Raw genomic sequence first — 26,796 nt, 5'->3', positions numbered from 1 at the left:
AGAGGGGCACATACACGGACAGACAGAGAGGGGCACATACACGGACAGACAGAGAGGGGCACACAGACAGACAGAGAGGGGCACATACACAGACAGACAGAGAGGGGCACATACACGGACAGACAGAGAGGGGCACATACACAGACAGACAGGGGCACATACACGGACAGACAGGGGCACATACACAGACAGACAAGGGCACAGACAGAGAGGGGCACATACACAGACAGAGAGGGGCACAGACAGAGAGGGGCACATACAGAGAGGGGCACATACACAGAGAGGGGCACATACACAGACAGAGAGGGGCGGGCACATACACAGACAGAGAGGGGCACATACACAGACAGGGGCACATACACAGACAGACGGGCACATACACAGACAGAGAGGGGCACATACACAGACAGACGGGCACATACACAGACAGGGGCAGACAGAGAGGGGCACATACACAGACAGACAGGGGCACATACACAGACAGACAGGGGCACATACACAGACAGACAGACAGAGGCACATACACGGACAGACAGACAGGGGCACATACACAGACAGACAGGGGCACATACACAGACAGACAGAGGCACATACACGGACAGACAGACAGAGAGGGGCACATACACGGACACATACACACTTGGTAAGCTAAACACGTTTACTAATTTAAACGGTCTCATGAAACACGTGATACTTTGTGAACAACAAGAGTAACGACATCCCCCCTCCCCCCCTTACATTTAGATTAGGCCAAACAAAAAAATAGGTGTGGTTACGGTAACATAGCCAAAAAAAATAGGGTAGGAAGGTAGGCAATCACTTTTTTTTTTTAAACTTTTTTTTCTAATGTGTACAAATTAAACCTACTTGACAGGGAAATAAGTGTGCGACTCGGGCCCTTGCGTATTCATTGCGTTTTCTGCACTCGTTTTCTTTTTTTTTGTTTTGTTTTGTTTTGACAAATGTAATAAAAAGTTATAGGGTCGGCCCCTAAAAATAGGGTAGGTCGGGTTACCGTAACCACACCTATTTTTTTTTAGGCCTTATTCTGATTCTGATTTCTGAATACACTTGTAACAGAACACATGAAAGCTTGTTCTGGAATTCTTGAATCTGGAATCATTTACTATGCGAAACTTAGCACTGCGGGTCCATTCACACTGATAGAAAACAATGGTGAGCCTTGTATAGCATTTCTATTTAATTTACAGAAAGAACACTTCACAGCTTCTTGATAACTATAATACAGGGTGACCCAAAAAAAAGAGTACCCAAACAAAACGTCATAAATTGAACAAAAATAAAGCAATCTTCATAAAATTTATTTACACACACAAGTAGCCTCTGCATGATTTGCACAGAAAATTTTAGCGTTCTATAGCTTGTCTTTCAGGAAAGTTATGGCTGTTTCATTCTACAGAACATGCTCCAAACGCCGCTGCAGGCAAACTTGAACTCGCCGCGCAAAGTTATCAATCACCCGCACACACTCCTGTTGCGAGATTCCGCGAATGGTTGTTGTGATGGCTCTCTTGAGTTCTGTGATTGTCTGTGGGTTGTTCCTGTAGATGTTGTCTTTCAGGAACCCCCAAAGATAGAAATCGCGCTGACCGAAGTGTCTCTGGAACTGTACTTGCACATCTCTGAATGATTTTGTGCGAAAATAGGTCTCTATGCAAAACGTCCGTTGATCATTAGTATAGTTCATTGTGAGAACAGCTTTTATTTCATCCAACCATGCAGTGGATTAGCTTGACTCACCTCAAAAAGAAAGAAAAAAAAGTTAAAATTGACAAAGTTATTCAATTTTGTTTGGGTACTCTTTTTTTGGGGTCACCCTGTAGTATTAGCTGTGCATTCAGTCAATGAACTGTACTTGGCACTGCAGGTTCAATCTCTCTAGTCTACAATTTGTGGTGAGTATAAGAAGAATAACGCACCGTTGAGCAAGGGTAAAGTACATTTTACACACCCATAGTTGCAGAGTACATTTACATACCTAACTTCTCTTTTCATTGCAGACTTCAAGAGTATAATAAGTCCAGCATGCAAGCAGTCAAAAATAAGTACCTTTGGGCAGGTACACAGTACATTTTACACACCCATAGTTGCAGAGTACGTTTACACATCACTTCTCTTTTTTTTTTGCAGACTAATCAGACCCCAAGAGAAAGTCCAAAATGCAGTCAAGAATAATTAAGTACCTTTGGGCAAGTGTAGAGTACATTTGACACATCCATTAAAAGCTGCAGAGTAAACACCTCACTTCTCCTTTGCGGAAAGAGCACCAATCAGCAGTTGTACTGTATATTTTTCACACTCATAGATGCCGAGTGAATACTTCACTGCTTCTTCTTTTTCTTTGAAGAGTCCTTGATCTTTAATGGAACTACCCTCAGTTTGGGGGCTTTGAAATTCACCCCTTCTGTAGCTTCTTCTCCTTCCTTATGAGCGTCTGTTTGTGGTTGTTTCCGGGGACGACCAACTTTCTTACGTGCGACTCCCTCGGCCTTTGGTGGACGTCCTCGACCTCGCTTTTTGGGCGATTTCGTAGCTTCTGCAGCTGAGGCTGTTTCAGATGCACTCTCCTGCTCGTCCTCTGTCGATGTCTTCTTTTGCTTGGAAGGTGCGTCACAGATCTCCATGTTAGCGTCTGCTTTACGCTTTCTTCCGGCTTTGCTGCCTGGAATAGAAGAAGAGGATGTGTGGTTAGTTGGGCTGTAAGAGGGAAGTAATATTGATTGTTCCTGGTTTGAATTGAACAGTGTGGAAAGAGTGTCTGAATGCCATGTCAGTGCAGTTACTAAAAATCAGGACCTCATTGTTGATACAGCTGCCACAATGCAAACGGAGGTGGCTGAGGGGGTGGGGGTAAGCAGAGGAGGGCAGGTGCAGCAATACATGCGGAAGACCCCAAAGCACTCTCACACAAAGACAAACACAAACACGGGCACTGCACACACACACACAAACTACTTTTAAATGTAAAGATCAATTCGAAAAAAAGAGAAAAAAAGAAGAGAAACCAACCAACCAAACAGAAAACATTGCCGACACTGATGGTGAAATTAATCCTTACATCTCTAATTCAACCACAAAGTCGTGTTCCTTCCAATGTGCCACACATAGAGTGTAGCCAAACGTACCTTTTGCTTCGGTCCCGCAGTGGGGCACTGCGGTTATGAAATTAAAAGCCCCTCCTGTTTTTGGAACCGCAGGAGCTTTCTAGTTTGCTGTTAGGTAGATTTTTGGTTCCTCTTTCCTGTCATGCTCTCTTTTTCTTCATGAATTCTTTTCTTTTTTCTGCCTTCTTGCTCATTCACCTGTATTTTTTCCAAAAATCTCTTCTCTTGCCGCTTGTCTCGCGATTCATGTATAGTTTAATCTGTTAGTGTTCTGATGTAAGTCCAGCAGTAGATAGGTTAAGCCTATTTTAACATACTGGAAACTGGTAATCTTCCAGTAGGTATTAATTTAGTTTTACTAAAGCCTGCTGGGACACAAGTAATGGGTTAGTGCATTTGTAAACAGGAATCGCTTGACAAGTGGCCCCCTTCATCCCCCCCTTCCTCGTCCTGATATGGCTCTGCGTAGTCGGCTGGACGTTAAGCAACAAATAAACAAACCTTTTGCTTCGGTGTCCTCTTGTAACTGTGGCATGTGCAACAAAGAGTCTGGGGGATCTGTGTCGGGGCCATCTGTAACGGTCTCCGCTGCTGATCTTACGGCCCACTGAACACTTAGGCCACCCTTTCCTCCACCTTTGAACAGACACAGTACATGATTAATTGACGATTCGCTAAATCATTAAAGAGAAAGGAAGCATTTTCTGTTTTCTTCTGCATCAAAGAAGAAGTGAGCCACAGGGGTCACCTTTTGCTCACTCCAGTGAAGTAATATTAATAAGGTATTTATCTAGAGAGCAAGTCACTCACAGACAGGCATGGCAAACTGATGTAAGAGTGGACAGAGCATGTCACTCACAGACAGGCCACTGTGTTCCATTTGAGGTACTCTCTGCTCCAGGCTGGCACCAGCTAAAAATAACCGGCAGTACCACTCTCCTCCCGCCTATTTACCCTTTCCTTTTTTCCCTCCTACCCCGCCCCAGCATTGTATCCACAGTGGCGCCTGACAGACCACTCTTTCTTTGTCTGCAGCTAGCGTGGCCCAGCTCTCAGCTCTGTTAATGTTAGCAGCTGCTGTGTTGATAAGATCTGTAGCTCGCGCGCTCTAGAGAGATAGCCGAGCCTAAAAAACTGAGAACGTTTTCTGCACTGTTCAGAATGCGTGTTTTCAGCACGGCACAATATATAAGACGGCAGAAGACAACACAGTAAACAAAACATCCTAAATGTGCCACAATAAAAGAACACAAAATAATGAAAGATAAAGACCAAGGTAATCCCCAAGTACATACACATATATATATACAACACTTTACGAAATATATACAAACAGTAGAGTATATCGAAATATATACAAACAGTAGAGTATATCGTATTTACATACATATTATGCCAAGGACTACTAGTAAAAGTCATTGATGGTGCGCATGTAAAATTTGTTTTGCGTTTATATAATTATAAAATTCAAAATAGTGTAGATATAAAATTCAAAATAGTGTAGATAATGTCAGTAACATATAAGAAAGAAAAAAGATCTTACGGCAATACATGTTCATGAAAATTGTTAGCTGCATGTGAATAAAACAAAAAAGCTTACCTCACGGCCCTCCTATACAAGTCTCACAAACTTGTATATATATATATATAATATACCACAGGAGAAAAAAAAATAGCTCGCGCGCGCTCACCCAAATCCGCTCGAAGTGCCACATGATATTAGCCCCAGACAACACATAGGCGGATAATACATGTATGTCAATCGTATGAAACAAAACATGCCACAATTTACAAGACAGAAAAAAGGCTAAATGAGAGAATTAAAAAAGGTGTTTGCTCTTCAAGTAAATAATTATACCACACCTTACAGATCTGAAAAACACATGTATGCTACAGTTAAAGGACCAGACCACGCTGTTTTAGCGTCAAAAACGCTTCGAATCGTGTTCCTGCGCGACCGAACACTTCCCGATGTTTGCAGTTAGTTAGAAAACCACTTTCTTACCGTCTTCAACAATGTTTGGTTTACTTCGGAATCTTCTAAGGCCGTAATCCGACGAATTTTGTGACCGAAGCGACGGATTTCTTCTCCAAAACGACCCGCCATTGTGCCGCGTGATCTTCGCGAGACTGGTTTATGAATAAATTATCCGTGACGTCACACCGTGTGGAGATGGTTGTTTACCAACATGACAACAAGCGTAACTGCAGACGAAATTGAACCGTACATGTTCGAACTACCGGTTTCTCTCCTCGAATCAAGCATGAAAGATGAGGGTGGAGGCCACTTCCAGCAGTAGTGAAACAGTGACGATGAAAATTGCGACACTGTTTGTCTCAGCGATCAAAGGTAAACACGCCCGCTCTCTGTGCTGAACTTATCGTCTGCTTTCGAGTCTGTGCTATTTTTTCACTCTCGCCTTGTCAACGCACTCGCGAATAAGTGGGATATTGTTTAAGTGTTCATGCATTGCATTCACGAGTAAAAGAACAACAGCTCATCGCAGTTTTAACTGTTCTTGATTATTTCAGAGACTGGTGTCAGAGTGGCCACTGTACCTGTTGTATTGTGTGGGAGGGGCAGATTTGAGAGAGAGAGGAAGCTAGCCTGAGGTACATTGTAGAATGAAAACTTGCAGGGGAGCAAGAATGCATCACCAGCCACGAAGGTGTACATACAACTTTTTTTGAGGTGCCTATATTTGTTTGATTGTTAAATGTATGTATTTGTTGTTGTTTTTAAAGGCTATCAAGAAAACTGTTGTCATTTAAATTTGTAACACTCAGTCACATATAGTTTCACACACACACACACAAGATTAACTCACTTGCATGCCCACAGAAGAAGTTTGCTCTTCACATTGTTCTGTTGTTGTTTTTATAATGTAATCATTGTAACATCAACACTCAGTAATAACCAATATTACAACACAATCACTTTTTCATCAGAACTCACTCACATACTACATGACTTTGTATTAAACCCTGGTTTATGGACACTTGCATATTTGTACTTTGCATGGGAAAGCAGCCTGTAGCAGTCAAAGTCTGGGCACTGTTGCATTGTAGTCTTGCTGTGTATGCAGAGCTTTGTTGTAGCTGCCATAGGCCAGTGTTGCCATAGGCCAGTGTTAGGATCACCACCCCCTCAAACAGCTCGTTCAGTTAACTGATGCCTGTTTTAGACAGAAAAAAAAGTTACCACAATCAGCAGAACTTTCACCGGAGAAAGGGCATCATTCTTTCATACTTTCTTTCTCATAGCTTTTTTTTGGTTTTTATAATCTCTTCATTACACTAAATAACATCCATCTTAAGACCTATTTTGAGCCTTAATTTAAGTTGACTAGTAATGATATTAATCATAATGTATTTATTTTTATAATGTACAAACTAGAGTATGTATGTGGATATGTGTGTGATGGTGTTGGTATGGATATGTGTGGTTTGGGTTATGTGTGTACTGATGTGTACATTTTATGTGTTTTGTATGTTTTACGAGTGCGATTTTATGTGATGTTATTCTGTACACCAGCCAAAACAAAATGTCTGGTATATTAGATAATAAACGCACCTTTAAATTTATTAGCGACTACACCCCGTCACCCTCCAGTCCCCCTCCCCCCCATTACACCCTACACTTTTAACATTGTATAAAAAATCATGCCCCAATATAGGTCCCTAGTTACCTGGGAGGACGTTAAGCTCCATAATCAACATCAACAACGTATTGAATTGAATTGAAAAGCTGGGGTTAGGTCTAACTTCTTGAATTAAAGGTTTTTTTTTCTCAGGTGCATGTAGTTTTTTATTTGCTTGAAATCATGGTGTATTCTGGTTGTAAGAGAAGAGTCAATTTCCTTGTAAGCCTGCAAAATTAAAATTTGTCATTTTTGAAGTAGCCTACATTTTTGTAAGAGTCCAAAATAGTCCAGGATAAGGAGGAAAAACATAGGGTGGGTCAGGAAATCTGAAACATTGCATAGTTTTGTTTTGCCTATGTAGACACAAAAAGTACTTAGAGCACTTTCCCCCCCCCCCCCCCCCCAAGAGAGCATAGCTTAGTTTTAATTATTTTAATGCCACTGTTAGCAAGAGGAGTACTACAGACAGCAATCAAACAGTGGGTTTTTTCTGTAGACATTGTTATTTCTGTTTAGGTGTTTCAGTAGTTTTCTATGCGGATAAATCATGCTGCATGATCACTAGAAACAATCCAGCTCTGTAGCATGCAAGTTTTTTTAAAGGTTTTTTTTCCCCATGTTACTCTGAGAGAAAAAAAACAACCCACAGAGATAAAGTTGAACTGGCAGTTTGACTGAAGCAGTGGTAATAACACAGAGTGCTCTTCCTACAATCAATTTTTTTATGTGGATGATGATGTCCACACATGTAATTGGTTGTATTATTTTGCTAGACTATTTGTTTCTGTTAGATATATCTGCTCACATGATTGTTGTTCATAATTTGACATTACATTTACTGCTGATCAAAATGTATTGTTGGAATAGGTCTGCTTAATATTCTGACTGCAGTTTTGTAATAAAATCAAATAACACAGATGTTTTAAGTATCAAAGTGCTTTTCACACACACACACACACACGCACACACACACACACACACACACACACAGATCCACACACACACACACACACACACACACACTCACACACTATGAGTATGACTGCAAACATGAATTTGTACTTGTATTAATTATAATTACTGTATTACAGAACCTGATCTGAAAAAAAGGACAACAGCAAATTATTCATGCAAGCTTGCTGTATTAACGATTTCTTTATCTATTTAATACAACACTGAATTAGATAACAACTATAACAACGTGTGTGTGTTTGTGTGAATGTCTATGTGTATATGGACGGACACTGATTAAACCTGAGACTCATCGATTACCCAGGTGAGTGTAAAAGAGGGAGAGAGAGAGGGAACTTTAAGGTGGGTGCATGGGGACGGACATGTAGTAACAGATATATATGTTTTAATCTGTAATCTTAACACATGTGCTTAAAATTAGGAACAGATGCCATTCCACTACAAATACTGTCAGTCTGACAAAAACGCCCAGTGACACTGAACCCCTATCCCTTACAGAACACATTCAGTATACATGTACTCACTTCCTTTCGTCTGCGTTTAGTGAAAGCAGATCGTTCTGATGACATTGGTATCCGGTTTCTGACCTCCTGTGAGTGGTCAACAATTGTCGGAACTGGAACTGCGTTAGGCAACAGCTGTTTTGTGTGTGCCAGGTTTTTTTGCCGGCTTAACTGCGTTCGCATTGGAAGAAAGTGTCGCGAAACACACAACATCGTGTTGGCCGTTTCCAGTTAATCAGTCTTGCTGCAGAAGTTGTAAGCCCATCGGAAAAAGGTGACAACTGATGCCTGAACCTTTTTTCTATACTTCATAGCTATCAGCAGCCGTGCGCATTCCTTCGGCGTGCTGTTGATGCTCGATTTAGGCAAACGCCCACTTGAGCGTAAGCTGTAACTTTCGGTTTCCAAACACTAAGTGACGTCACAGCCGGTTCTCGTCTACTGGCGGCCATTTCGAAGTCTCGTTTAGCAGACGAATTTGGCGGAACGTTTTTAATTAAATCACAATGATTAAGCTACGAATCGGTGAATTTCTTTACATTTTTGGAATCTTTAGGTGCATTTCTCTAACCTTCAGTCATCGGTTAGTGGTTCTAATAACCTTTAAAACAGCGTGGTCTGGTCCTTTAAATAAACAGGAAACCCAACATCCGAAAGCACGGCACAATCTATAAGAGGACAGAAGACAACACAGTAAACAAAACATCATAATCAATGTGTCACAATAAAAGAACACAAAATATTGGAAAAAAAGACAAAGGTAATCCCTAAGTACACTGATATACATGTACAACACTTTACAAAATATATATACAAACAACAGAGTATATACAGTCGTATTTAAAAACATATTATAGGCATGCGTATGGTGCGCATGTGAAATTTGTTTTGCGTTTATATAATTCAAAATAGTGCAATTAATGCCTGTAATATAAAAGAAAGAAAAAACGGTCTTTCAATACATGTTCATGCAAATTGTTAGCTGCATGTGAAGAAAACAAAAAGCCTACCTGACGTCCACTCCTACGGTAATCCAATAGCAGCACACAAGTCGATTTGAAAGTTTTTCAACACAGTTTTTCACTCGTATTGTTCTCACAAACTTGTCTATATACCACAGGAAACAAAACTCGTCGATCCGACGACAATTTAACGTTTGTTTCATTATCGCAAACAAAACAGAACAGACAAAACGAAACAAAACAACACAGCACAACAGTTGGGGTTGTTATTTCTCTGAGATGCTGAAGAAAAAAAAGATGACGTGCATTGTAATGGAATAGAGTGGGTGTAATTTCAAACTAAACGGTTCAAATGTGAGTGTAAACACACTCTTTACGCGGGATCACATTCCCTCACACGCATATGAACACACACACACACACACACACACACACACACACACACACACACACATACACACACACACACTATGTACATTTTTAGAAAGAAAAACAAAACAAAAACACAATGTACATTGTTAGAAGAAGAAAAAAAACAATATGTACAATTTTAGAAGAAAAACAAACAACAAAAAACAATGTTTTAGAGCTGTTATTGTGTCAATATGCTAAAGGCCTCAATGACTTTTTATCATTCTTGTTTAGGATTTTGTTTTTGGCGGGGTGTCAAGCAGCATCGGTGAGGTCTTAATTTGTTGCTCTTTCATTAACTGGCAAAGTTGCTGTCCCTTGTTTTTCATGCCCCAAACTCTCCTTTTCAAATTGTTGACGTCAGAATGTATTTTTAAATAGAGTGACTACAAATTGAAAGAAATTGATAACAATAAACAAGCAAAACCATATACACTGATACAGACAGGCAAGAACATAAGCACAATTACAGTCACAACATTAAGTCAGGAATAAACACGTCACAAAAAAAAGGAGGGGGGGGACGCAAAACAAGCAATACAAAAAACAGAAAAGATGAAATGCACTAGAGTCGAGTGCCTGTTCCAAACCGTGCATGCATTGATGAGGCGCGTGGATTAACAAAACAAAACTGCTCCAAAGTTAAACACACAAACATCCCACGCACTTAGTCTCACTCTATGACACAGTTTAGACTAAGTACTTACTGACGGCAACATCAGAAACACAGTCGGTCGTTGGTATAAACATTGAGCGTGGTTACAAAGTGGTATACAATGCGCACATTCTGCTTCTTGGAAGTACAAACAAAGAACGACCTGCCGGTAGAGTCGATAGCAGTCTTACTTCAAAATCGAACAAACCGAATCATACACTGACCTCTAGTTTGCACATACACAAAGCCTGAATATCAGAGTAACAATATACACAAGATGACGGTAATCCAACCTTCAAGTCACGGAAACCATTCGATTTAATACGAAGAAATACGATTTTTTTCACACCGGAAAACACAGCTGTACACAGTTCAAGACTGCCTTTGTGCTCTGAGATTTCGGCGGGAGAGGTAAAGAGGTCACAGGCTCACAGCGCGCGCTGCGTCGGCTATAAAATTAGCCCTCCAGTTCCAAGCACAGTTGTGCTGAAATAGCAGAAATGGCGACCGGATAAAATAGTGTGAGGCATGGCAAACTGATGTAAGAGTGGACAGAGTAAGAGTTTCAACTACAAACAGTCTGAAAAAAGGCAATTTGTTTCTCCCTTCAGACCCCCCCCCCCCAAAAAAAAAAAAAAAAAAAAAAAAAACCACACACAGACACGCATAAAAAAAAAAAATAAAAAAAAAATTAAGTAGATGTGCAACGCCAAGGCACTGCATACCCCAGCGAAAGACAAACCTCTCTCTCTCTCTCTCTCTTTCTCTCTCTCAAACACACACGAACACACACACACATACACACACACGCACACACACACATACCCCAAGTTACACACGTACACACATACACACTCACTCACACGCACTCACTCACTCTCTCACACACACTTCATACACACAAAACACACCCCCATACGCACATATATATAAACAAACACACATACACACACATACACTTACGCACACGTACAAACACCCACCCACCCACTCTCTCTCTCTCTCTCTTTTTCTCTCTTATACAAACAGACACACACCCATACAAACAGACACACACACACACCCCCACACACACACACACATGTACATAGGCACGCATGTACGCACGCACACACCCGCAGACACACACACACACACACACTCACACATTGACTCACACAAATCTCATACACACAAAACACACACTCATACGCACATACACGGTTGGGCTAGTGATAAGGCGTCCGCCCCGTGATCGGGAGGTCGTGGCTTAGAACCCAGGCCGGATCATACCTAAGACTTTAAAATTGGCAATCTAGTGGCTGCTCCGCCTGGCGTCTGGCATTATGGGGTTGTAATGCATGCTAGGACTGGTTGGTCCGGTGTCAGAATAATGTGACTGGGTGAGACATGAAGCCTGTGCTGCGACTTCTGCCTTGTGTGTGGCGCACTTTACTAGTCTCAAAGCAGCACCGCCCTGATAATTATGGCCCTTCGTGGTCGGCTGGGCGTTAAGCAAACAAACAAATACGCGCATAGACAGACGGACGCACACACCTTTACAAACAAACACATATACACACTCATACACACAAAAACATACACACAAACTCATGCACACACACATTCACACACACACACACACTCTTTCTCCCTCTCTCTCAGTCTTTCTTACACACACACACACACACACACACACACACACACACACACACACACACCCCCAAGTCACCCACGCACACATACACACACTCACTCACACGCACTCACTCACTCTCTCACAAAAACTTCCCATAGACACAAAACACACACCCATACGCACATAATTATGGCCAGACGGACATACACACCTTTACAAACAAACACATATACACGCACACACATACACTTATGCACACACACACACACCACACACGAGTACAGACTCATGCACGCGTGCGCGCACACACACACACACAAATACACACACACACCCCACACACACACGAGTACAGACTCATGCATACACGCATGCGCACACACACGAGTACAGACTCACTCATGCACGCGTGCGCACACACACTCACACACACAAATACACACACACACACACTCACACACACACGAGTACAGACTCATGCACGCGTGCGCACACACACACACACACACACAAATACACACACACTCACACCACACACACACGAGTACAGACTCATGCACGCGTGCGCACACCCACACACACACACAAACAGTAACACTAACACATGTGCACAAAATGAACACAAACACACACACCGCGCGAGAGAGAAAGACTACAGGGAGGCATGACGTCATGATGCAATAATTGACGTCAAAGAATTTTGACCGTGACGTAATCTTCTCACGCGAGCTTTATCCATAGTCTTGAACAACCACACACAAATAGACTTGGAAAGTACAGAATTTCTACCCGTCCAATGCGGCCTTGGGTGGCGTTTGCTCAAAAAATGGGGGCGCCAATTTTACCCACCGTATTTTTGTTAGTATGGTCCCAATTTTTGGTGAACTTCCATCTCCAACTGTGGCCCATTTTCGGGCACAAAGAATCCTTCTTTATCATGTATTATTCGGTATGCACATTTCTCAAATCGATTACAGTATAGCGTTCACGGGATACCTCCAGCTTCGCTGGGATAATAAAAAAAAGAAAAAAGAAAATGCTCAATCTGATACAGGTCATACATGTACAGTACAGAAACAAAGGTTGACTGAAAATCAGCAGACTCGCGAGATCACCTTGTTTTGCTTTCTTCTTTGTGGGGGACTTTTCAGGTGATGAGGCCTCTGTAACAATGGAACGATGTTTGTAGCGCTGCTTGCTCTTGGCACCACGGAACGCCATGTCTTTCAGCTGTGCACGTCTCTGACCCACACTTCCTCTGGCCTGAGTATGCAAAACAGGGTCAAAATACTCACTCATAATAAATGATAAAAGAGCATATTCTTTCAAAACAGTTGAAATGATTATGGAAGGCTGCTCTTTTTGTTTTGCATCTTTCAAAAGAATGCTCACACGGCTTTTAAGGATATCAGCCTCAGGAACTTTCCCTAAATAAAACTATGATAAATATAGAAAACAAGCAGACCTGTTTACCCCCATAAGTGTTTTGGAGTAATGCTCAGCCCCAAAAATAGTAATCCTGGCACAAAAATAGTAATCATCCAGCATTCGTCGCCAATTACAACGCACATGACAACTGTGTCTGCGAAACGCAATCATGCACATATATCCATCATTCACAAACAAAACACATCAGTCAGTTTTTGTAGTCATCATAATTTCAAAGATCACATCAAAAGCACATGCATCACTGATTCTTTTTCTTTTGCTCGTAGTAGGCCTTTTTCAGTGTGTCAAGCGCTTTTCTACTGTACTTGCGCTTGCCGAATGAGTGAGGGCGAGACTTCACCACTAGAATAAGGCTCTCCAGCGTCTCATCAGACAGACATGATCTCTGGTCAGTCCTGTGCTTTTTCACCCCATTTTGCCATTGAAAAAAACAATGCCAAACATGTGAATTGATAAAAAAAAATTATTATTTTTTTTTTTTTACATTTTTTTAATTTATGAAAATCGTAGTCTTGACACGAATAGCGGAATGGCGTATTTTTTGCAGAAAATCGTAATAAATTACGCCAAAATCGTAAGGGTAAACAGGTCTGAAACAAGGCATATCTTTCTTTGTTGACTCCTTTAAGGTAGATCTATGCACCTGCTATGAAAGAATTCAGGGAGTCTCCCATTAAACTGTAGAATGAGACAAGACAGTGCTTGCACTTTTTTTTTACACACATTCAAAGGGTGGGTCACAGAGAGAGAGAGAGAGAGAGAGAGAGAGAGAGAGAGAGAGAGAGAGAGAGAAAGAGAGAGAGAGAGAGAGAGAGAGAGATAGAGAGAGACAGAAAAAAACAAGTAGTGTAAAAAAAGTATCAAAACCTTCACTTAAGGGCAGAGGTGGCACGGAATTTTAGCAAACATTTGTTCAAAAACGTGTTTTGGGTTTTTGTTTTTTTCAGGTACTTTGAACATCATAGAATCACTGTGTGTTGTTTATTTTGTCAATTTCATCGTTTATTTTGCAATAAAGTGGTGATTTTCAAAGTATGTGTACATGTGTGAGTGTAGCAAGTGTGAGAAATTGCTGAACAATCTATGTTTTCAAGTCCTTGCAACAACCACGATTCCCCGAATAAGCTTGGCAGTAACACATCGAACGGTTGAGCGGGAATTCCCGTTTTCTGTGAACGTTAAAAATAGACATGAACAGTCCGTTATTTCCGAACAACGGCCGGATCGCGCATCAACTTTTTCAGACAGTAATATGAATATTCATGAGAACAACCTCTAACCTTTGAGAAACTTCTCTGGTTGGTCGTTGTCAATGACCACAGTGACGCGCATGCGCAAACTGCCTTATCCGTTGTAAACACAGTGTCGATGTCTACTCCGAAATTCGCAAGGATCTTCCCAACGCAAAAGGAAGAATCAGCTTTCAGATGCTCGAACAACGAGGAAGGAAAAACCAGCAGGCGACGAGAACGCGCCTGAAGTTGGCAGAGCAGAGACAGTTGTTTTGAGAGATAGTGGTGACGCGTATGTTTCGAATCGACTCGGAGTCGAACCTCGGCCAGTTTTGGGCGATGTGAACCGTAATCAGCCTCAAATCGAAGGTATTTCTGCTTCGGCGACGAAACTGAGGAGATTTAGTGGTGCAGGCATCGACCCGAATGCTCAACCACCAGCTGAGCTAAATCGCCGTTCGTGGTGTTTTGCCGAGTGCAGTCAGTTGAACTGAGAACTCGCTTCTCTCTGATGTGAAGTGCCCGGAGTGCGAGGCAGGACATGTGACAATTCGAGTTGGTGACTCGATGGGCTTGTCACAAGAACTAGTGCTGTGTTGCGACAGCTGCCAGTATTCACGCACAGAGTATTCGTCGCCAAGAGAAAACAACCTCAACCACAGACAAAATGTTCCCTTTGAAGTGAACAAAGAGATTGTGCTATACTCTCATGAGATAGGTAGTGGCTACTCCAGTGTGAACAAACTGTGCACAGTCTTTGGAATGCCAGCGATGAACAAGAGTTCCTATCATCGCATAGACAAACGAGTCAATGCCAGCATTGTGGAAGCTACAGATGCCACACTTAACGAAACAGTGGAGTTTGTGAGGGAAGCCTACAGGGAAACATTTCCTCAAGGCAGAGTGAATGCTGTGAATGATGATGGTGAGGAAGACGGTGCTTGGGAAGATGATGATGGCATTCTCTGGGTGGATGTGGCCTTTGATGGTACATGGCACAAGAGAGGATTTTCCTCACACTATGGAGTTGGCGTTGTTGTTGATGTTCTGACTGGGTATGTGCTGGACTTCTGTGTGAAATCCACATACTGTCACACATGTGCGATGAACAAAGAAAAACTAGAGGGGATGACCGCTGCCGAACAACTACAGTGGAAGCAGCTTCACCAGCCTGACTGCAGCATTAACCATGAGGGATCTGCCAAGTCTATGGAGAGGGACGCAGCCTTGGAGTTGTGGGGAAGGTAAGAATATTGTTCTAATAGCCTATACACTCTTCCCTATATATATATATCCTTTATTTTCAAATACAGAATAAGACAACATGAATAAGGTTGCGCTAAAAAGTAAATTTTATTTAGAATTGTATAAAGCATGGTACATTGTGGGTGTTTGTTTTTCTTTACAAAGAAAGATGAAGACCAACAAAACACAACACAGAAGCACATATTTTTGCAACAAAACACTGTCCACAAACCCTTCACAAATACATTTTCTTTTGTTGATAAATCATTAAATGTTCACAATGTCCTAAAGGATCAGCTAGGCTGGGAAATTTTTTATTGAATCTGCAAATTTCAGAGGAAACCTGACAACTTTTCTATTGAAAAGAAAAAGTGTCCCAAACAAGTTGGGATCAAATCATTGTCAGTGTGTGTGTGTATGTGTGTGTGTGTGTGTGTGTGTGTGTGTGTGTGAGAGAGGGAGAGAGATGTGTGTATGTATACATATATTCTAACAAGTACAAGTTAAATGTTCACCCTCTATGAAAAGATCACTTTATACACACTTAGTACACAAGCCAATGTAAATTGGCACACTTTCCAGTAATAATAATACATATATGTATTTTCTGCTGGGAGAGGCCTCCTGATACTCTTCACTAAAGTAATATCCAAAATCATTTTCATTCGTGGGTCTGCGTCTGTATCTCACCAGGACCTTGTTGGCCCATGAACCCCAGTCTTTTTCATAATTTTTTTCAAGACAGTAGTTATCCAGCCAGTACTTTACACTAAGTTTTTTTTAATTTTTCTATGCTGCAGGTCTGTTGAGCGTCACAACCTCAGGTACAGAACTACGCTGTCGGACGGAGATTCCACAGCGTTCAATGCTCTGGCTGCAGCTCAGCCCTACGGTCCCACACGTCCCATCACCAAGCTGGAATGTACCAACCACCTCCCCAAGAGAATGCGCACAGCTCTCCGCAAGGCATCAAAGGATGGAAGGCTTGGTGGAAGAGGGGAGGGGCGACTAACCAAGGAAAAGTGTCAACGCTTGCAAAACTACTTCCGTGGCGCGATCCTCAACAACCTTGAAGATCAGCGAGCCATGGAGCAGGCGATCTGGGCCACTTTCTTCCATGTGACTTCAACTGACGAGGACCCTCACCACGACAGATGTCCAGCCGGGCCAGCCTCATGGTGCTTTTTTCAAAGAGCCAGGGCAGAAGGGCAACCACCACCTCCACACGCAGGGCACAACGGCACTGCCTTGTCCAGGGAAGTATCACATGCTGTTCTGCCCATCTACAGGAGAATGACAAATCCCATTCTTCTCAAGCGCGTGGCCCATGGCAAGACTCAGAACAGTAATGAGTCTCTCCACAATGTCATGTGGGGACACTGCCCCAAAGAAGTCTTTGTTGGGAAAGACCGGGTGGAAGCAGCCACCGCTGAGGCTGTCACAAAGTTCAACAGAGGCAACATTGCACTGGCACAGGTCATGGACCACATGAGCTTGCCAATTACTGAGCTTACTCAGTCTGCTTTGGCCAAAAAAGACAAGGTGAGGGTCCAGAAGGCGGAGAGAGCAACAGATGTGGCCGCTGTAGCAGCTCGTAGGGCCAGATGTGCTGGTCGTCAACGTCAGCTGGAGCAGCGAGAAGACCAGGAGGGGGAGGTGTACGGTGCTGGACTGATGGGGGATGGAGGGGAATAAGTACCAACATCATTTGAAGAAGACTCGGAACAATACATGAACACACCCAGACTCTTTTTTCAGCAATGTGTCTTCATAATGTGTAAAGAAACACTTTACAAACTTTCAAATGCATTTTTCTCTGAATATGGGTTTTCAAGGACGGTATCAACGCGGGAAATGATATTTCGTCAGAACTACTTGTGGTAGAGTTATAATTTTTTTTTTACAGGAGTAAGATTTGATTTTGCCAGACTCTTACAGAGCGGTTTTTGTAAAACCCATCAAAAAATTTTTTTAGAGAATATAATATAAGCCTGATTGGGTATTTTGGGGGCAAAAATTTATATCTCTCAATTTATGCTGCTGAATTCGAACTGGGGTAATTTGGTCAAAATGGCTCTGTATAAGTCTGAAACTGATATCTGGGAGTAATTTTCACTGCATTTGAAGCCTGTAGCTTCAAAAATGTCTTTTGAATTTCATGGGGCGTGGTGTGTAATTTTCATATTTTTTTGAAGAAATTGGTATTTTTTTGTGAAAATATTACTTGCTTGGTCAATGAATGGGCATGCAGGTGCGTTTTTATGCTTTCTTTCTATAAAGTACCCCTAAACTTCAAAGAAAACTTACAAATATTCAGATTTAATTTTTCGTGCCACCTCTCCCCTTAATCGGTTGGCCTTAATAAACATCAGAACAGAACTAAAAAGTCTTCACCAAGTCCTGGTTGACCAAAACAAGTTGTCTGACACAGCGTTGTCTCGGTATATCTAATCATCAAAACTTGTCATCAAAAGTTTGTATTCATAAAATGAGAAGAAAGTCTGAGGATTAATATATGATTTGGAAGAATTTACATTGCAAAGTTCCATAAACATCTGTCCAGTAGTTTTCTGGGAATTGCTCCACACACACACATGCATCACTCTCACCTACCCCATGATTCCCAGTCAACCGGAATACATTAAGTTAATATCGACTCAATATAAAAAGAGGAAGAACCAAAAATTAACATCAAAAAAATCCGCGTTTGAATATGCAAAGAAAGAAAGAAAGAAAAAGGTTTCTTCACCTGACCCTCCCCGGGATCTGTGTCAGCAGCCTCGGATTCCCCATCCTCTTGTATTGTTGGAAGAGGCTTGGACCTTTTACCTTGCTGTGTTGGAAAGTAGGGTCTCTTTGTGAATATGTAACATCTCTCTCTCTTTCTCTCTCTTTCTCTCTCTTTCTCTCTCTCTCTCTTTCTCTCTCTCTCTTTCTCTCTCTCTCTCTCTCTCTCTCTCTCTCTCTCTTTCTCTCTCTCTCTCTTTCTCTCTCTCTCTCTCTCTCTTTCTCTCTCTCTCTCTTTCTCTATCTCTCTCTCTCTTTCTCTCTCTCTCTTTCTCTCTCTTTCTCTCTCTTTCTCTCTCTCTTTCTCTCTCTCTCTCTTTCTCTCTCTCTCTCTTTCTCTCTCTCTCTCTCTCTCTCTCTCTCTCTCTCTCTCTCTCTCTCTCTCTCTCTCTCTCTCTCTCTCTCTCTCTCTCTCTCTCTCTCTCTCTCTCTCACACACACACACAAAGAGAAAGAATGTCACCACCTCCACCACCAAATTCTTCAAAGGCAATGAACTGTTACGTAATTAGAGGTAAAACATGCCTTAAGTACAATCAAAGATATTCCAAACACCCCATACAGAAAATGAAAGCTAAAACACTGCTGCAGCTGGTAATAATTAGTAGTTTTATAAATGTCCTCCTTTAGGAACAAAATAGATATATTGTAAGAAAAACTTACCCTTGATGACTCTTTCTTGTCCCATCTTTCATGGTGCTTTTGTATGTGTCTGAGTGATGAAAAAAAAGAAGATTATATACATGAATAATTGAATTTACCAAACCATTCAAATGAGCTGAAGAACACATTGATATAGCTAGAACACTTGACAGTCTTTGTTTGGTCAGTAATTTTGAACATGTACTATACTATCAATCAATCTTGCAGCCTAAGAGGCTTAGAGCAAATTGCACATCTTGCCCTACTATGACATTCTAGCACTGAAAGGTAAATAGTTGTTCATATTTGCTCCGCAAAGTAAAAATGAACTTAATTTGCAAGAACACAAGTGGTACAGGATCAATAAATCCACCATTGCAGAACCAGAAAAAAATCAATGCCATTCATTAAATCTTAAAAAAAAAGAAGTGATGGTTCTGCATACTCTTGGATAGAGGAGGGAAACTTGTCTTGCAAGACGTCAAGGGATCGATCAGGACGACTGGCATCAGGACCAGCGACTCGGACCTTCAGCTGGTGGTACTGTCTGTGAACCAGGCCAAGTTGCTGCAAAAAATGAATTCAAGCATACAGTGGAACCCTCTTTTTTTGTTAGACCCCCCCCCCCCCCCCCCCCCCCCCGAATTTAAGACTTCATCCTTTTTAAGACCCTCCTTTCTCAGATGCTCTGTTCTTGGTCTCTGTGAATTTACCTCCATTTTAATCTCACTCGCTTTTAAGACCTGATTTTCTCAAGTTGTAAAAGAGGTACGTGTTCCACTGTACAACACACTCATAGACCTTAATTGCTTGACATGACTTCATTTACATGATATACACACATACACACGTGTGATTTGAACGATTATTATCTCACGGGACTTTCTTGTCAACAGGTATTTACCAAAAGGCAAAAGAAATGCAACGAACAAAAACATGTAACAAAGAACTGAAGTCACTTGGTAATGGCAGCCAGCTAGCTGCAACAAAGCAATAGCTTTACAGTGTTGTTCCCCGAGGCCTCAGTCTGCAGTCTCAGATGCATACTATTTTAATCTGACACATTGGTCTAATTACCCTGACTGTGGGCATGTACACATAGGAGGTCTTTTGACTATCAATTTTACTACATATCAAGCAGAAAAGGCCTGGACATTAAGAACCTATTCATATTTTCAACCCAGGTCAAACTGTCGATCACTCTGAGACTAATCTGTGGACTGGGTGGCCGAGTGGTAACGCACTTGCGCTCGGAAGCGACAGGTTGCGAGTTTGACCCTGGGTCAGCGCGTTAGCAATTTTCTCCCTCCTTTCCTAACCTAGGTGGTGGGTTCAAGTGCTAGTCTTTCGGATGAGACGAAAAACCGAGGTCCCTTCGTGTACACTACATTGGGGTGTGCACGTTAAAGATCCCACGATTGACAAAAGAGTCTTTCCTGGCAAAATTGTATAGGCATAGATAAAAATGTCCACCAAAATACCCGTGTGACTTGGAATAATAGGCCGTGAAAAGTAGGATATGCGCCGAAATGGCTGCGATCTGCTGGCTGATGTGAATGCGTGATGTATTGTGTAAACAAATTCCATCTCACACGGCATAAATAAATCCCTGCGCCTTGAATATGTGCGCGATATAAATTGCATACAAATTAAAAAAAATAAAAAATAAAAAAAATAAAAATCCCTGCGCTTAGAACTGTATCCACGGAATACGCGCGATATAAGCCTCATATTGATCGATCGATTGATTAATGAAACAACACTTGCATTATTTTGATATTAAATCCTGCCAAACGCAACCCAGCCGGTGGGAGTGACTTGTATGACATTTCTTTTAAAAATTGGTAAAATACTAAAAAATTCAAGTTCCTGCAAAGACAGTACAATAATAGCAAAGGTGCTGATTACAATTTACAGAGATGAGCAGAAAAGGTGTTTAATTTTCAGAACCATAAGGGACAACTAAATTAGCCTACTGTTAATGGATGCTGGCTGCATGAGTGAATGAGAGAGAGAGAGAGAGAGATCACAAGAGAGAGTTTCAAATAAAAAATAAAATAAAAATAAAACTTGGCCATTTTCACCTCCATTGCTTCATCCGAAAAAAAATCATCAATTTTCTGCCTGTCCTCTCGCAGCTCCTCAGCCATAATTTTGTTGATGTCTTCGTTTTGACCGCGACTTCTCGGCTGTCAACAAAAATGAAAATGAATACATGTATACATATACTGAAATAGATTGAAGTTGAGAGTTCATGGGTTTTATCACGCCTGTATAATTAACATCATAACACATCTTTGATGGCGTTCACCACACACACATACACACACACAGTCACACATTTTTCTCTCTCATAATTTCTGAAGACTATACAAGAAATGTTGAGGTACTTGCTTGAGGCTCAGCGGGCAAAAACAAGATTGACAAATAAAAACCAAAAGCCAGCAACTGTAAAAAGAACTGCTGTCACACATCAGGAAACAAAAGTCGGGATCAAGACTCATCCTGGGAAAAACAACCAAGAACTGTAACAGGTCACAAAATCAGGATCAAGAACTTTCAGACGAGAATTGCATGCATGCTTATCCATCACCTCTTCTAAAGCTGCACAGAAGTAAAATGCTCCGTCAGCCAACAGCTTTTGGAGAGTGTAGTTACTGTCATGGTGATTCTTGCTTGTGAACTCCTCTTGCATTCCCTTGACATGAACCCAGTCCGGTCTTGTCACACGAATCTGGTGACAATGAAAAATCAAAACTGTAAATAAATATAATTTGTAGCTGTTAAAAGTGTAAAAACATGCAATACCAAACTTGTGTGAAGTTAAACATGTGTCGCCATGTATGTCAGTTAGAACATGACATTGACAGAAATGGAGAAATCAGAAGTACTTAAATGTGACCCTGCACCATGAGTTTTCTCATGATAATGTTTTGTTTTAAAGTTCCTACATATTTTGTCTCATAGATTTATGAACTCTGATCCTTTATTTTCACTCTCTGAAAGAGTTGTTAAAACAACTAAAAACGTTTTTGTGTCTAAAAGTAAAAGTGTAAGCATAAACATATATAAGCAGGTTTCAACTTCAATCGTTGTCAACAACATTAACTAATGAGACGTACCTTCACTTTAGGAATACAGGGTTGTGTGAAATACAGCCCGTACATCAGGTACAAGGCACCCACTCGGGCTTGGAAACCATAAGGTGGGAGGAACATCTTGAACGCAACCTTCATACACTCCTCCATGAACTGATCAAAACAAGAAAGATAACACATTTTTTTTTTAAAGTTCATCATGTTCAGTGCTATATAAATATAAATATATATTTATATATAGTCACCTCAGTTTAAGTAACAGGGTGTGCGACAAAAGGTTGAGGACAAAAACGTCAAGGCACAAAAGGTCAAGGACATTTGGTCGAGAGTCAAAACGTCGATAGTGACAATAAAAAGTCGTATGGGACAATAAGTCGACAGCAAAAGGTCAAGTGCGAGGAGGTTAAGGGCAGGGACACAGACACAGGGTTGAGCTATGTCAGTCAGAGAAAGGTTATTACTGTTACAACAAAAGTCATGTGTGAACTGGCGCTGTTCAGACATATGTTGTTGAGGACGTATGAAAACAGAGATGCAATACAGCAGTCAAACCATTCTCCAAACAAATGGCAGCTCATAATCATTCTCCAAACAAATGGCAGCTCATAATCATTCTCCAAACCCTCACAGATCTGATATTTCACAATCCACTCATCGACCTTTAAATCCTCGACCTTTTGTCGCACTTGGCACTTGACCAAATGTTCTCCACCTTTTGGTCCTGAAGCCGAGTAACACAGCACCGGTCTAAGTCGACCAAAAGTGGATGCATTCCATGTAGATGCACTTCCTGCAGGCCTTTTCCCTGTATACAGCAAATGCCTCTGGGTGCATTTCCTGTAGCGTTTGGCCTTATCTCGTTAAAAGTAACGTGATGCTCATGCAGCCACATCTGTAAAATTTGATATCATTCCATCCATTTTTTTCTTTAGATTTCGAAGAAATACGATTTAGTTTTGCAATTTGTATTGAAGAAATCCATCAAGTCCTCCTGTCCAACCACATCTTGGATGTCAATGAAGGGAAGAGAGCCTGAGGTTTACTTTTCTACCTTAGTGTGCACGATTGACCTGTTATTGTGAGGTAATATACCATATAATCCAAGTGGGCGCCAGGGCGAATCGCGAAAAAGCAGTAGCTTCCCTATACAAACCAATCCCTGTTTTTACATTTAGTCAAGTTTTGACTAAATGTTTTAACAAAACATAGACAGGGAATCGAGACGAGGGTGGTGATGTATGTGCATGTGTATGTATTTATGATTGTGTGTGTAGAGTGATTCAGAGAAAAGTACTGGACCGATATTCATGAAATTTCACAGTTGAGTTCCTGGGTATGATATATCCCGAGACGTTTTTTTCTCTCATGTTTTCGATAAATGTCTTTGATGACATCATATCCGGCTTTTTGTGAAAGTTGAGGCAGCACTGTCACGCCCTCATTTTTCAATCAAATAGATTAACATTTTGGTCAAGTAATGTTCAAAGAAGGCCGGACTTTGGTATTGCATGTCAGCTTGGAGGCTTAAAATTTAATTAATAAGTTTGCTAATTAAAGTTGTCATTAAAATCAAATTTTTGCAAACAGATTTAAAATTAATTGCATCGTCTTCTTCATTAAATTCTGAATCTAAAAATATATACATATGTCATGTTTACTTTTAAAATGTGATCACAATTAACGAAAACAGGTTAATTAGTATTACGATTAAAATTTAAGAAATCAATCCAAAAATGATTTCATCTTATTCTTTATCATTTCCTGATTCCAAAAACATACAGATATAATGTTTTATTCAAAAAAAGCTCAGAAAGTTTAAAAGAATACAGAAAAGCGCGCTTTCCTGCTCACCACAATACGCTATTGTGCTATTCTGACTTGTCAATTTCACTTCGTGTTGCACGGGAAAAGTGCCGCGGGGATTGACGAAGCTGTTATGTCTTAGTGAAAAAATTCAGTGCGGTCAGTTTCATTCTGTGAGTTTGACATGATATGGACTAAATGTTGTAATTTCGCCTTACGCAACTTGTTATATATATAAATGTCATAGGTACACTATCCACTTATCTTTCACTCTAGGGACCTTAGGCGCACCAACCAGAGAGGATAATTGCCCTGTATAGGGATTCCCTCAATATGAAGAAGAAGAAGAATGTCTTCAGTTTGCCACATATATACCTTGCTTTAATTTTTACCCCATAGAGTACTGTAAGGTCTGCATGTGACCGGAACCAATAAGCCACGCTTCGGCGGGCTTATTCGTTAGTGTAAACCGAAAACCAAACCAACCCAAGTAAGATGTACAAGATACTTTGCTGCAACAAGAGACTTGGTAAGTCTGCCTGTTGTGGTGAGCTTATCCTCTATGTGAGTCGACATTATGTAGTCGTGGCGTCATGCTGTCCGGGCCTACGATAAGGCTGGGCCTTAGAGACTCCAGGAGGCGTTTACGTCTTTTATCTAGCAGTAGCAGTGCATTCCCAGCTGGACTTGGGTACTGCATGCATGCCTTTTAACCACGTGTGTATCTATGTACGTCAAGTGACATAATGCAGGGGCTCACATCCATGAGAGGTGGCATAGGACATATGTCCTGGACAATGCTAAAGTGATAGGACATTTGTCCTGAACAAAAATAAATCAATAGGACATTCTCTATAAAAAGCACATAAAGTCTCCACAAGTTTCGTCTGCTGGAGTACGTGACACATCGCTTTGCAAAACATCGATAAAATAGCAAATCAAACTACAGGGATGTTGCTACAAATTCATACCTATAGGACAAATGTCCTGAGTTCTTCAGCATCAATAGGACATTTGACCGCTTTCAGAAAGTTTCATAGGACATTATGAATTTGCGCCAAACAGCTTATAACATTCCATGGAATTGTTCCAAAGTCATGCGCCCACACACACCCATGCGCGCGCGCTGTAGAACACACACATAATATAGTAAATACATCAACACAGTGTGTGTATAATGTTGTATTTGTTTTGTTTCAAAGAAACCACAAAAAAAGAAACCAACATGAACAACTTCAGAGCCGCTGGAGTTGTCTCCCGTACTCCTGTAGCATGCACTGATCTATTCTAAAAATAATCCACTATTTTTAGATCAGTGCGCTGCACCGAGACGGTTATAAATACCCAAACGGCGCATACCGCAAACGGTTCGGGAATTCCCGACAAAAGAAAAGATCCGCACGCGGCACTGGCAACTTCAGTGTCAGCTGAACACGAGAGCGTTCGGTCTTTTAGAAGATTTGTATCTTGAAATGAAAATTAACGAATATCGCGCTGTCCGAAGGAATGGAGTACATATCAGACAATGACCACGCTCAGGCTAAAACGATAGGACATCTGACCGACATGCGGCAATGTGAATCGGACATTTGGGGATTTTCATCAATAAATGTCCGATGTCCGACACCTAACGACATCCCTGAAACTACTGTAAATTGGAAAGTACTGACAATGGTCGGATCAAATGAAAGCATAATTCGGGCAATGACCACTTTGACTTTGTGACTAAAACAATAGGACATATGTCCCCTTGCATGAAAAATATATAGGACATTTGGAAAAAATATCTGTGTATGTCCGATGTGGATGTGAGCCCCTGTACTGTGTGAACTGTCCCGTCTTGTTATATGTTTACAGCACGGCCGTCACTACAGTACCCATAATGTCATTATAATGACTATGTATATGATCAACAAGACACTAAATCAATGTGATCCTATTGAGAACAAAAGTGAACAATGCGTGTGAAATAAAGAGAGTAACTAGCTCAACACATCAGAAAATGATTGGTTTGCAGTATTTATTTTGTAGCGGACAAAGGTCCAACCCTCTATTTCTCACAATTCGTTCAAATGATCCGAAAGTGACTGTTCTGCAAATATTTGAAACGCATGGTTGAAACAACAAAAGAACTCCAAACTATTCAATACGCGTGTGTGTGTGTGTGTGTGTGTGTGTGTGTGTGTGTGTGTGTGTGTGTGTGTGTGAATGGTCTTGAACTTATTTTGCAGGTAATCTAACCTCACCTCAATCGCTTCTCTTTGCGAGTATCTGCCCGCACAAATGAGTGACAGCTTTTTCTCTCGCCATAACTTGGCAAAGTCTTCGTATCTGACAGATTTTGTCTCGACAAAAGCTGTTAGCACCTTTTCGAAGTCATACTCGATTCCTGTTGCTGGTGCATATTTTTTGTTCTTAACAATCGGACGTCGTCCTTCGACTGTTTTCAACATTTTGTGTCGTAGTTTCGGGTAAGTTAGTTTTCGTTCTACTTGTGCTGAGTCAAGTTGTCGTCAAGAGTAACTGGCCTTGAAGGGAAGTTAACTCTGTTAGGAAACGTCTTTTTGCCATAACCTTACCCTAATAGTAGTAGTAGTAGTAGTGGTTAGGGGCCGGATTGGTATCCATAAACCTCACGGCTTTTTTCGCG

At 41.2% G+C, this 26,796-nt stretch overlaps 2 protein-coding genes across 2 annotated transcripts; one reads left to right on the top strand and one right to left on the bottom strand.

Moving 5' to 3' along the window:
• Positions 1 to 2,132: 2,132 nt before the first annotated feature.
• Positions 2,133 to 26,669, bottom strand: LOC138981108 (snRNA-activating protein complex subunit 1-like). The gene is made up of 10 exons (XM_070353944.1): positions 26,393 to 26,669; positions 22,368 to 22,496; positions 21,839 to 21,979; positions 21,330 to 21,434; positions 19,691 to 19,812; positions 19,267 to 19,315; positions 18,566 to 18,649; positions 13,006 to 13,153; positions 3,627 to 3,761; positions 2,133 to 2,683 (listed from the first exon to the last, which is right to left on the bottom strand). The coding sequence occupies exons 1-10, from the start codon at positions 26,597 to 26,599 to the stop codon at positions 2,343 to 2,345; spliced, it is 1,461 nt and encodes a 486-aa protein (XP_070210045.1). The 5' UTR covers positions 26,600 to 26,669; the 3' UTR covers positions 2,133 to 2,342.
• Positions 14,211 to 18,159, top strand: LOC138981107 (uncharacterized). Its single transcript, XM_070353943.1, has 2 exons — positions 14,211 to 15,815; positions 16,617 to 18,159. Exons 1-2 carry the CDS (start codon positions 15,139 to 15,141, stop codon positions 17,509 to 17,511), a joined length of 1,572 nt encoding a protein of 523 aa, XP_070210044.1. The 5' UTR covers positions 14,211 to 15,138; the 3' UTR covers positions 17,512 to 18,159.
• Positions 26,670 to 26,796: the final 127 nt, after the last annotated feature.

The sequence above is a fragment of the Littorina saxatilis genome, linkage group LG12, assembly GCF_037325665.1.
Source record: "Littorina saxatilis isolate snail1 linkage group LG12, US_GU_Lsax_2.0, whole genome shotgun sequence".
Classification (NCBI taxonomy): domain Eukaryota; kingdom Metazoa; phylum Mollusca; class Gastropoda; order Littorinimorpha; family Littorinidae; genus Littorina; species Littorina saxatilis.
This window is presented reverse-complemented; position numbering and strand designations above follow the sequence as displayed.

Excerpts from the sequence above, each read along its gene's own strand:
- LOC138981107 (XM_070353943.1), top strand. The coding sequence starts at position 15,139 with ATGGGCTTGTCACAAGAACTAGTGCTGTGTTGCGACAGCTGCCAGTAT. Across the intron at positions 15,816-16,616 it reads GCCTTGGAGTTGTGGGGAAG|GTCTGTTGAGCGTCACAACC; the intron begins GTAAGAATATTG and ends TCTATGCTGCAG.
- LOC138981108 (XM_070353944.1), bottom strand. The coding sequence starts at position 26,599 with ATGTTGAAAACAGTCGAAGGACGACGTCCGATTGTTAAGAACAAAAAA. Across the intron at positions 21,435-21,838 it reads TCTGTGCAGCTTTAGAAGAG|CCGAGAAGTCGCGGTCAAAA; the intron begins GTGATGGATAAG and ends TTTTGTTGACAG. Across the intron at positions 19,813-21,329 it reads TTTCGGATGAAGCAATGGAG|CAACTTGGCCTGGTTCACAG; the intron begins GTGAAAATGGCC and ends CATTTTTTGCAG.